This window comes from Periplaneta americana, chromosome 12 (assembly GCF_040183065.1).
Source record: "Periplaneta americana isolate PAMFEO1 chromosome 12, P.americana_PAMFEO1_priV1, whole genome shotgun sequence".
Classification (NCBI taxonomy): Eukaryota; Metazoa; Arthropoda; class Insecta; order Blattodea; family Blattidae; genus Periplaneta; species Periplaneta americana.
Window position 1 is genome coordinate 139699813 of NC_091128.1, and position 13327 is coordinate 139713139.

Below are 13327 nucleotides of genomic sequence, written 5' to 3' on the forward strand. Positions count from 1 at the left end.
ATGAATTTTCATTGATACATTATTTTAAATATGAGAAGGAAGTAAATTTGACAAAAAAATTATATAAAATGGTATGACAAGTCGGAAAAAATATAAACATTAATTTATTATTTTATCTCTAATTATCCCTCAGAACATACCTACCTCATTAGGTCATATTTCCGAGTAAATATTTAAACGATTCCTGGTTGTTTCTTGCAAATCTTCTTCCTTCGCTCGAAGAAAATGCTCTCGAGTCACGTTTACCAAATGCAAATGCACAAATATGATTGGTTTAAATATATATAAACTACTTTGCAAAGTAAAATACCCATATCGTCGGTGTTTTGTTATGGAAAATGCTTCTTTGTTTGAGTTAACTTATATTTGTGTGTATTTTTTCCCCAGTTGGCTATTGCAAAATCCAAAACAAGATCACTCTTTTCAGACGAGAATTTATTCCAGTAGCTCACAATTACAATGCCGGATATAACTCCAAATTCTGGAAAGCTTGTCAATTTAAGTGACGAGGAAAAATAATCAATATAACATTAAACTTTAACCGTTCTGGAATTTTACATGTTTATTTCATTTTTACAAGGTTTTACAGTAATAATAAGTTAGAAACACAGTTATGTTTCAGCTATTTTTAATCTAGTCTGTATTTATCTTGGAAATTTTATTTTCTTCCATTGTCGTTATTTATAAAAAAAACGACATTCCAGAATATGTGTATGTTTTTGTCCTGTTTAAATAACTTCATGTGATCCACCACTGCTTATGACGTGAGCAAGTGATGCATATTGCCGCAATCAGAGTAGTACCACAGTCTACTATATACAGTCACGAAGCTTGAGTTTTGAGGGTGCTAGAAACAATAGACTGTGACGGTACTATTTTGCATTGCCTGTAATGAGGCGATATTAGCGATCCTAGTGGTGAGCAACTATCTAATGTTTGCATATTTACTACGTATTGAGCTTCGCGACTGTATATACTAGACTGTGGTAGTACGGCGCATCTCTTCAAATGTTCATATCTGTTAACTGGTTGAGGTTTTCCGGATGTTTCCCTCAACACATTAAGAGCAATAATGCTGTGTAACCTTCGGTGTTGGACCATGGACTCATTTCGCTGACATTATCACATTCATTTCATTCAGATTCTAGATAACCATAGCAGTCGATAAAACGTCATAAAATAACCAATTAAAAAAGATTAGGAGCTTTGTATATGACCGTTAAATCAAATACATGCTGCAAAACTTCACGCTTTCCTGCCGAATCTAGAAACGCTACCGTTTGAGTAGCAGTGGAGAAACACACACACATGCTAAAATGTAATATTGTAAAACAAAACTATTATGGTTGCAATAGTGACTTAACTAGCTATGCAAAAGTATGGAACTAGCCAACAAAATCGTATAAAACTTTCACTGCTACAAGTTCTATTACTTCAAACTGTTAACAACGCAGTCAATGCTATTACATTGCTACACAAAACAAGGCATATCTTAAATCCATATCATTACAGGAACAAGTCTAATCCATTACAGAGCATGAATCGTGTTTTAAAATAAATCGCTCTTTAACTTCTTCGCTGTCGTAGTTGATGCTATTGAAAACGAAAGGGAAATTTTAGGGCCAGTAATTTTCTAGGTTAAGCACGTGACGTGTTTGTTATGGTCATGTTTCTCCCCACCTCCAGAAGGGACCAATAGTAGCTCACGCTTGGCGCAGGCCTCTTGGTTGCGCGCGCCGCTTCGATAGACGTGTGCCGGGAAGCCACTACGCCGGTTGCCTCGTAGGTTGTAGGTTAGAAGCCGGCTAGCTGAGTGGATCAGAGTAGACGTCTATGAAGGCACTTCCCGTTTATTTCAAGTTTCGTTGTGATTGTTTATTTCAGTTACATAACTATTACATTGTATGCAGTAACTGAATGCAAGACATTTCTGTTGTTCTTTTATCTTTAATGTAGCTTGCGCGGAGAACTGAGAAGGTGAAGACTATGACAGTTTTATGTACTTTGTAGAATAAACACGAAACGTCAACACAAACAACTTGATTGCTGTGAACTGAAAGTGTTTATGCTATTTTTAATTCCACTCCAGTTTCCGTGACACTGAGTTACGTCATTGTGCGGTATACTTCAGACTAATTAGAATAATATTGTATGATCTCTAATGAAAAGAAAGAGACTTGTTCTACGATATTTTGGAAGATTTTTCTGGTGAAAGACATTTTGAGAACTGTCAAGACTTTATATAATCGTGTGATAAACGTTAATGTTGATCGGAGTAAGAGACGAGTGTCGAGTTTTTCCATATCTTTTCAATTAATGTAGTTAATGTAGATTTACGAAGTAGTAACATTTCGTACTTTGTAAATGAACCATTCCATAAATACACGGACGTAGAATATAGTGTGGTGTGACAGTGTTAACACGAACAGGTTCAAGCAATAACAAACGAAATCTATATACAAATATATATTGAAAAAGACGTTATTTTTAATGATAGTTGCTCATCCGTTGAATGTTGAACACTGAAGAACTAAACATTATTGGCAATATAATATTTTTCATTACTAAATATTTTTTTTAGTAATGTTGAAAATTTGAAGACGTTAGTTGAGTATTGTGATTGTTACTGCATCGATTCGAGTTGATATCAGGTGATATGGCACCACGACGAAATCACCACGGAGGGCACGGGGCTCACGGTGGCGCCGCGGCAGCAGCTGGCGCCGCTGGGAACGGGAATGAAGTTCAAGGTTTCGGTATCGATCCTGAAACCATCGAGAACCACGATGCCAACGTGACTAGATGTTGCGTACCGACCGGCGAGTGTTTGCGTGCCAACAACTGCAGCCCAAACACCAGCAACAATAACAACACGGACATGATCAACCTGGACGATCTGAGGGACGCCGTCAAAGTGACTTGCAACAACGACCACTGCAATGTGGGTCAGTACATGCACAGGGAGTGTTTCGATGCCTGGGAACAGACGGTCCTGACTTATTTGAAGTCGTGTGGGCGTGCGAGGTCGTGGTCCGAACGCCAGCGCCACCAGAACCTCTGGACCAAGAAAGGCTACGATCTGGCTTTCAAGGCCTGCGGTTGCCGCTGCGGCCGGGGCCATCTGAAGAAAGATCTGGACTGGATGCCGCCCCCGCCTTCCAACAACGGCTTCGGGGGTCGTGCTGACGACAACGCCGACGCCAACAAGAAGAAGAAGCGTCGCAATAGACAGAACACGAGGCCGACATTAGCATTGTCGGCTCACCCAAATCATCACCCGAACAACAATAACAACGGTGTACAGGGGCAGCAGAAAGGCTCGGAGGCACAGCTGATTTCCGCTGCCGGCGAGGTCAGGGGTCGGACTGGGTCACTGTCATCCTCCACCGGGTCCTCCTCTCCGCCCGCATCGGGGTCCAGCGAATCCAGTGTCTCCCCCGTCCATAATGGCTCCGGCAACGGAGGCAAAAAGAAGTCCAAATTCGAATTCTTCTCTGACAGATCTCGGTGAGTAGATTTTCATGAATTATTAATATTTATATAATCAAATTTAAATACACATTTATTACAATTACTAGCCCTACCCGTGCACCCGTTAGAAATAAATATAAAGTAATTACATAATTAAAATAGGACATTTGATCCAGGGAACATTCGTGTTTGAAAGAAGGATATATCGTTTATTATGTTACTTAATTTAAGTTGCATTAAAAAAATTAAAATGCGATCATTTTGATCCAGACACCACTCATTCGGTCATAAAAATTATTTTAGGAAATGCAGATGTACAGAATAGCCTATCAAGTTTTCTGTGCATAAGAAGCTATTTTAATCTTACCTGTCCTCGATTCACTCAGAAGTTACTGTAATAACATTATAGCATTATGTCCATCTAGAGAAACTACACTTTCCAATGGTGAATTAATAATTAATTATACAAATCGATTAATTTAGCTTCCGATATTACTTCATACAAACACAGAAACATTTTCTGTGGGCTATGTTTCATAGTTTTCGATTGTTGTTGCCCAAGGCCCCTTATAGACGAAGTCATTTGTTTTTTATTTCATTACACCGCCTTAGATGGCGTTGTTATTGTTATTTTGAAACTCATTTATCTCATTAAATATCGGTCCTATCAAAATGTTTGCATAGAACAAAACTTATCCGAAATTATTTTTAAAGAAACGTTTGTTATATAATATTTTTCATGAAAATTAATAATAAGGGAGATATTTCGACTTATTTAATTCAAACCTCCTTATAACCCCCTTTTAAATAAAATATTTTGAATGCCTAAATTCTAAGTTACAACGAACTTAATTTATATTCCAATTTTCATATAAATCGGTTCAGCCATTATCGCGTGAAAAGGTAACAAACATCTAGACAGACAGACATACAAACAAAAATTTCAAAAAAGCGATTTTCGGTTTCAGGGCGGTTAATTATATATTTTAGAATCAATTATTTTTGGAAAATCGAAAATTACCAGAAAAATTTCGGCTACAGATTTATTATTAGTAGAGATTATAATCAGGAAAATACAAAAATACATGTTGAATATAATATAAACAAAACAGAAACATAAATTAAAGAATTTGCCCCCGTATGAGCAAACGCTCGTGGTCGGGAGTTCAAAACCTCGCTGTAGATCAGCAGAAAGAAGAACATATGATAATAGACTTGTTCGCATAGCAGTTAGATATTGCTGTCTGATGAAATAGTTGCCAAATGAAAATAAATAATCGTGCTACAGTCATTCATTACATGCAGTAGCGGTTTTTAGGGGAAATATTTTTGGGTTGGCTCAAACTTGGAAATAGCTTTCACCTCCACATTTTCAAACTCATCGGTGTCAATGTCATTATCATTAACTCTACACACTGTGTCTGTTTTTGTTTTGTCCCAAAGTGGAAGTTTAATTAAAACGTGTCCATTACTCTATATGCACTGTAAAAATAAATCCCAGAATATTCGTAAACGGAACAGCTATTTGTATAGTGATACACAGTAAAGTGTGCGCAATCCGCTTAATCACAAATTTGGTCCACGGTAAAGTACTGTACTCCATTTGTATTGTATTTTGGGTCCACGGTAAATACTCTTTTTTTTTTCATTAAATGTTTGATGGTAATGCAATGGATCGCTATAGCTTAAAGCCACTTAAAACTATTACCGGTATTAGATTGCGACAAACCAATTAAACGAGAATGCGAATATTACAGTGTCACTTGACACAAGACCACGTGTTCGTTGTTGCGTATAAAATTTTAAGTAAAAAAATATGTAAATGTAAAGTTTTTTTGGCAAATACATACTGTTAATATAACAATTTGAAGCCTTTCATACTGAAATCGAAGTTAATCCTGGTAATTTTTATTATTATTTTTTTACCACACAAATAGTTTAGTTTTGTGACGTACGCTAGACAAAGATGGAGAGCACGAGAAGCAAGACCAGCGAACGCGTTGTTCCACAGCTGTGGAAGACAGGGAAGTATTAGTATTAAAGAGGTTGTCCAACTAACCGAGCAACAATCGACCAATATTAACCCGCGTTATGTAAAAATACCACAATTTAATCTGAGTGTGAATGACATTATTAAAGCGACTGTTATACTGTAGCTACAGTAGGCCTATATGTTCGCACTTTACCTTCACTGTCGACCCAGTTGGAGCGAAAAACATTTTGATTTTTGTCCAACAAATCAAAACGCTACATGCAGTTATGTAATATTTTACACAAAATGAAAAAATACAGTGATACACATTTTACACAGTCATAAAGTACGAAAAGTTTACTATTTCACTCTTAAAAAAAAAGATCTTACCTTCTTACCTTCAAAACGGGCAAGCGTAAAAATGGAAATACGATTTTTTTTTGTAGTAATGGCGGTATCTGCATGCAAAATATGTTTGTTTTGGGTTACATAGTAAGTAAGTATACATTTATAATCACATCAAATGCATATAAATTATCTACGAAGGCATAATTTTCTAGGAATATGTATTTTACTGTTTCGTAATTTCGGACACGAATTAGGACTTCACACATAATAAGTTTGCTCATTTTCTCTTATTTTTAATGTAACATGAAGGAATACTTTATTAGAAGTTTCAATATTGGTTTAGGGCAGTTATTTCCAAAGTGGGGGTCGTGTAAAGAGCTGTGTGGAGTTGCGAAGTGATTTACAAAATGAAACAAAAAACGCCTCATTAACCTACATTTATTTCTTGCTTAGAATCATAAACATAAACAATGTTTAATATATAAATAAAAACATGTTTCAATAGTTATGAACTGAAAAATAATTGTGATAAATGCCCCCCCCCCATCCCCCCCCCCCCCAGAAAGTAGTTTATCAAATCTGGACTAAATATTCGATACACACACAGTGACATCATTTTAAAGTTCAAAGAGATTCTCGCTTTTGTTTTGATGACGATTATAGACCAGAAACTTTTTTTAAATACATACGAGGTTGACAATGTTATAAAAATTTAAGAGCTTCTTTTGCAAGGTTGAAATATTCGTTTGATTCAAAACTGGTCCGCAAAAAAAGGTGTAATTCAACATCCTATCAGTACATACATATTTCAATGAGTTCCCTCCCCCTTTTATTTTTTTTGGGATTTCAGCCAGTTTAATGAAACTGACTAAAAACGATTCAGTATCCGTCTGTGACTGTGTGTTTTGATTTTATTCCGCAAAATATAACAAAACTGTTGTCTAAAATCGTATTTTGAGTATCAACCACTGGCTTTCAGTAAAATTATAGTCCCCCCCCCCCCCCCGGGGATTTGTATCTTTCGAATCTGTTCGAGAACTGGTACGATTGCAAATAGAAGGCTCACCCAAAATTGGATCGCGCCTTCAGAAAGTTTAGGAATCACTGGTCTAGGATAATGTTTAAACTTAACGTTCCCCATTATTGGAGATATAGTATCTTTGCACTGCGGTTGTAGTGGTTTCTACACGAACATTACACCGAAAAATAAGACTTGTAAGAATACATTATGGCGGTTGTGTTGTGTACAAAGAATTAACACTTTGAAATATAGTAGTTTATAAAAGATTGAATGTTGGTGGTTTTTCGTACATGTTTTTAATAATTCAATTTGGATTATGACGGTGTAAAAGTGGCGGAGTTGGAACGGTGGGATCAGATGTTCCGGCCAAGGTCAAGGTCAGCGCTGTACAGTCCGTGCGAAAAACAGTTCCTTACACTTCTACCGCTAACAAATCTCAACGCACGTTTATGAACAGTTTCATAGTGCCTATGGTCTAAATTTTAATGCGTCCCCATGACCAGTGTTGTGGAATCTGTTGTTAAAAGAGAAGCGCGTTGAAACATCCACCCTGAACTCTTGAAATACGTGTGATAGACGATTATTTTAGTTGAATATGAACAATAACACAGAACTATTTTCAAAAATTAGATACCGCTATTCGTCTGAGGAGTAGGAGATAACTGACTTGAATTATCAAATGAAATTAATCTCTTGCAAAATTAAATAATTGATTCAGAAGAGCAATATTTTTTTATTTCCTTCTTGTATATCTATTTTTTGTTTAAAATTTTAAAACAACACCACTCCACTAAACTTAAGGGCACATATAAACGAATTTCCCATAACATTTCAACATTCACTATATTTCAAATTCAGTTATCTGCACTTACTTTATGCAGAATACAATATTCACGTCACTGAACGATCAGCTGAAGCACGAACTTCTTCACTTAAAGGTTATTAAACTCACACTAAAGACAGAAATCCGTTTCATTGTTGATTTCGATATTTCAGGAAGGTTCTTCTAAATACCACATTTCCCTCACTAGGGCTGCCAACATAGATTTTCAGTAACTAATTATAAAATATTTGATGGCGTTGCATGGCGTTACTTACCGTAGAAAGCAAACCTTCACAGAATAATGTAGCCTACGGAAGGACGTACGACATAACAAATACCACATGTTGAATGTGAGGGGTGTTTAGAACGTGTTTTTAATCTATAATTTTATGTTTGCAACTGCATAATTGGTTAATGTAGGCTTATATACTTCATATAATAAGGTAGAAAATGTCGAAATATACAGTAGCGTGCAAATTAATCCGAACACGACATATTTTTACATTTTCTGTCATTGTTAGCCTCACAGCTGCTCATACCGCTTTAATTGACATCTGTAGTACGTGTAATTCCATTGTTGAAGGTCTGTCGTTATTATTTTTTTTATAATATGTGACATTTTGCCTGTCGTTTTGTACTTATAAGCATTTCAGTTGTGTTGAAGACTTAATACTGCAATCCTGTGTACATTCTGTCGTCTTCACAAATGGATACAACTCCACGAAAACGGTCTAAAATTATAACATTAGCAGAGTATTCTTCTATGACACAGAGGCAAATTGCTGCAGAATGTCACATCGGTTTGGCTACTGTTAATTCGATCATAAAACGATACAGGGAGACTGGATCCATCACACCCCAGAAAAAAGGAAACTGTGGCCGTAAAAGGAAGACTTCACCTGCAGATGATCGTTTAATTGTCAGGAAAAGTAAATTAAATCCTAGACTAACTGCTGTCGACTTAACCCGCGAGTTAATGGCTACCACTGGGGCGAATATTCACATCACAACAATGCGGCGTAGGCTTTTGGAAGCTGGACGAAGGGCTCGTAAGCCTATTAAGAAGCAACTGCTAACCCCTGTTATGTGCAAAAAACGCTTAATGTGGGCAAAATTACATCAACACTGGACAGTGAATGACTGGAAGAATGTACTTTTTTCCGATGAGTCTCATTTCGAGGTCCACGGCCACCGTGTTTCTTACGTACGGAAAGGATCCGAAAAAGTAACAGCAGCTCATCTCCAACAAGCATCCAAATACCCCCCTAAAGTAATGTTTTGGGGTGTTTTACACATGAAGGGCCTGGAGCATTAATACCTATCAAGGGAATGATGAATTCTGACAAATATATTCACTTATTGGAAACCAGAATCGTACTCCAGCTGCAAAAATCATTTCCGGATGGCAGAGGTGTGTTCCAACAAGACCTGACACCATGCCATACGTTTCGAAAGACTACAGAATTCTTCAATAAGAAGAATATTCAGGTACTCCCCTGGCCAGGCAACTCACTCGACATCAACCCCCATTGAGAACTTGTGGTCAATTAGCAAAATAAGAATGAAAAAAAATAGATTGTTCTACAATGGAGAAGATGATTTCTGCCCTCATTGGTGTATGGTTTCGCGATGAAGAAATGAAGACTATTTGTGGGAAATTAGTGGAATCCATGCCAAATCGTCTCAGAGCTGTTATTAGGAACAAGGGAGGCCACATAGATTACTAAGGTATGTCTTAGATCCTTTTTTATCCCGTTTTAGTGTTTTTGCATAAGTAATTACGTTGTTCGGATTAATTTGCACGCTACTGTAGATTCTGATGAAGTCTAATCCTGACTTGTAGGATGGAAAAAAAGGAAACTTGCTGAAATTCGTGATATTTGTGCTAGGTGGCTGAATCTGCTCAGCGGACTGATAGTTTCCCTTTAATGAGATGTCACAGACAGCAATCATGTCATTCGAAACTGCTTCATTAAACAAATAATTAACTTCTTGACTGTGTATTAGTTAGGCTACGGAAAGTGTGAAGTCCAGCATCTAATTCCTGCATTTGTTCACAGCATTGTGTGTAGAAGTAGTCTCCACTTTCATCCTCAGGACTTTCCCTCTCTTTGTTGTAGACCGTACGTGCCAATACCTCGCATTATCTATATTTGAAAGCGAATTGTTTACAGAGACTCGCTTTTGGCGATTCCGAACGACTGAATTTACATGTAAATATGCTAGTTGGTATTGAAAATTACAATTTTGTTAATAATTACTTCGTTTTGTTGGTTCGTAAATATAATTCAGGGGATATCAGATGAGTATTGATTATCAGAAAACAATATTATCGTGTTCACTCCTACATAATTTATTTTAAAAAGCACTCCCAAAGCCGAGGGAAATGAAAATTTCCAACTTTATCATAACGGCTAAGTAACAAATGTATTATTTCACACATTCAGTAATTATTTCTAATTAAATAGAAGTAAGGATTACGCAAATCTCACGTCGCACTCTTACTTCATTCAATATAGGGTGACGGTTTTTATAGCTCTGTTGTGGGACACTAAAGACGAATTAAAAGAAAACACATATACTGGAAGTAATATAGTACAATGCAATTTATTAATGTCTGATTACTTTTTAAAAACTACATTTCGTAAGTAGCCTCCAAGGCAGCGAATACATTCCCGCAATCTGCTATGGAAGTTCTGCAGAACTCGACCCAACAAAACAGCTTCGATGGCACTAATTTCGTTCCTTATGTTTTGTTTCAACTGGATGATGGTGCGAGACTTCTTGTGATACACCCTACTTTTGAGATAACCCTATAGGAAGTAATCAGCGCACACTGCTCATGGTATGTTTCCAGGACGAATAATTTCACGATTTGAAGACATTGTCTGGCCGCCAAGATCTCGTGACCTGACTGCAATTGATTACTTCCTCGTCAAAGCTAGAAATCAAGCAAAACGCCGTTGGCAACGTTTTGGAGATGTTCAGGCAAAGAGAGCTTACTATGGTTATCAGCGAGCAATACGCAGGAAAAGTCAAGCTTACATATTCCAAGAATTTACAAACGAAGCTCAACGACTTTCACCAGGAGGAAGAGATTTTTGGACTTTCATTAAAAGTCTTCTTGGAAAATCTAAGTAAAAAATTCCAAATCCCGTGCAAGATAATGTAGGCAATATGATTTATGAACCTCTGAACAAAGCAGAAATTCTGGCCAATAGTTTCTATGAAAGATTCCGCCCATGTACACAACCCTCAGATGACAATTTCATTATGGATGTTACTCAGCAAGTAAAACAAATACTTACTAGACCTCCATCGAAGTTCATACCTCATGTTGGCGCTAAGGAAGTTAAAATTATAATTAAGAACTTACAAATAGTAAAGCACCAGGCCCAGATTCAATCTGTACTGAAGCACTGAAACGACTACCTAATCGTGCCATGACACACATTACTAAAATATTTAATTTATGTCTACGCTATCACTATTTTCCTCTAACTTGGAAAACAGCTCACATCGTAGCTATTCCTAAGCCTGGTAAAGACCCAATAAGTCCCTGTAGCTACAGGCCAATAAGTTTGCTGAACTTTTAAAGTAAAATTTAAGTGAAGTTTTTGTCAAACTCTACAATGAACTTCATATACCCTTTCTGGTTGCTCTACAGACTGCATACAGGAATAAACTACTTCTTCATGCCAATCCTTTACTAAGGGACATAACATAAATTCAAACAAATACCTCCGTCTTTGACGGTCTTATTAATAAATTTTCTTTAATGTAACCTATTTCATATTTCAATTTGTGTAATCATTATGTTCGATTATTGGAAATTTATCCTTTGAAGAGATGGAAAAATTCAAATACCTGGGAGCAACAATAACAAATGTAAATGATACTCGGGAGGAAATTAAACACAGAATAAATATGGGAAATGGCTGTTATTATTCGGTTGAGAAGCTTTTATCATCCAGTCTGCTGTCAAAAAATCTGAAAGTTACAATTTATAAAACAGTTATATTACCGGTTGTTCTTTATGATTGTGAAACTTGGACTCTTACTTTGAGAGAGGAATATAGGTTAAGAGTGGTTGAGAATAAGTTGCTTAGGAAAATATTTGGGGCTAAGAGGGATGAAGTTACAGGAGAATGGAGAAAGTTGCACAACACAGAACTGCACGCATTATATTCTTCACCTGACATAATTAGGAACATTAAATCCAGACGTTTGAGATGTGCAGGGCATGTAGCATGTACGGGTGAATCCAGAAATTCATATAGAGTGTTAGTTGGGAGGCCGGAGAGAAAAAGACCATTGGGGAGGCCGAGACGTAGATGGGAATATAATATTAAAATGGATTTGTGGGAGGTTGGATATGATGGTAGAGACTGAATTAATCTTGCTCAGGATAGGGACTAATGGCGGGCTTATATGAGAGCGGCAATGAACCTCCGGGTTCCTTAAAAGCCAGTAAGTAAGTATGTTCGATTTAAATTCTCACTAATAGAAGCTGAAAGAGGTTTCTCGCAGCCTAGACTAATATGCCCTTTACGCGATTTAGATTTACGTAATTTTTGTTTTCAGATAATAATTATTGCACAGGATATATAAGTAAGAATTAATTTAGTACAAAAATATGCAGATAAATAAACCACACCCAATTTTTTGGCTGCTGTCAAACTTTGCAAAGGATAGGAAATATATAGGCCTATATCTCATGTTCTTGCCAAAAACAAAATCCTGCACATTACTTCTTCTTCTTCTTCTTCTTCTTCTTCTTCTTCTTCTTCTTCCATGCGTTAGACATTATTGTCTGTAGCAATCTACATATCTTGTTCATGCCACCGTTTTTTTGGGTCTTCCTATATTTCTTTTCCCTACCCGTTAATAGTTCTTAAAATGAAATGGTAGTCACTCTTTGTTCATTCTTTGTACATGGCTTATCCACTTGGTTTTATACTCTTTAGTTTTATGTTCAGATTATATATATATATATATATATATATACATATATATATATATATATATAAAATTCCTTTCTTATATCTTCACTTCTTTCATGGTTATTTTCTTATAGCGAGCAACTGCTCTTAGAAATCTCATTTCATTTGCTTCAAGTTTGCTTTTATTTTCCTCTGTCATGATCCAAGTTTCGCTCCCATACAATAGTTTTGGCACTGACATTACTTTATAAAACTTAAATATTGTGTCTTTTCTTGCTTTATTTTTCGAACACCTTTTTATAGTGCCATTAAGGTGATTAAATACTTCCATTTTTTTTAATTTGCTCAGACTCTTTTTGGTATGATATATTGCATCCTAAGTATTTAAATTCTGTAACTTGTTCCACAATATTATCTTCAATTACAATTTTTGATCGGATGCTCTCTTTTCCCTTGAAAGCCATCACTTTAGTTTTACTTAGGGATACTGTCATGTTATATTCTTCTGCTATTCTATTTAATGCATGTATTGATTTCTGAAGATTATCTTCCGAATTAGATATAATAATATGATCATTTGCAAACATTAACGTTAATGCATAGTCTCTTTTGTTAAAATTATGGGAGTAAAAGGGTATAATATTTATCCATTACTTACACTCATTAATTCCACCTTTTAGAGCGATCGTATACTTGCAAGTGGATGAACTCGAATAAACTAGGCGTAAGTAGAAAAAGAAATGATGTTC

The 13327-nt window shown here is 36.2% G+C and overlaps 1 protein-coding gene across 2 annotated transcripts in view; it reads left to right on the forward strand.

Annotated features, from left to right (window-relative positions):
• Nucleotides 1-1754: 1754 nt before the first annotated feature.
• Nucleotides 1755-13327, forward strand: part of LOC138710940 (headcase protein-like) — a 658198-nt gene continuing 646625 nt past the window's right edge. The window contains exon 1 of one of the 2 annotated variants that reach the window (XM_069842144.1): nt 1755-3507. In XM_069842144.1, the coding sequence (XP_069698245.1) occupies nt 2657-3507 (851 nt within the window). In that variant the 5' untranslated portion in view covers nt 1755-2656. The remainder of the gene's footprint in view (nt 3508-13327) is intronic. The other variant, XM_069842145.1, reaches the window with a different exon arrangement.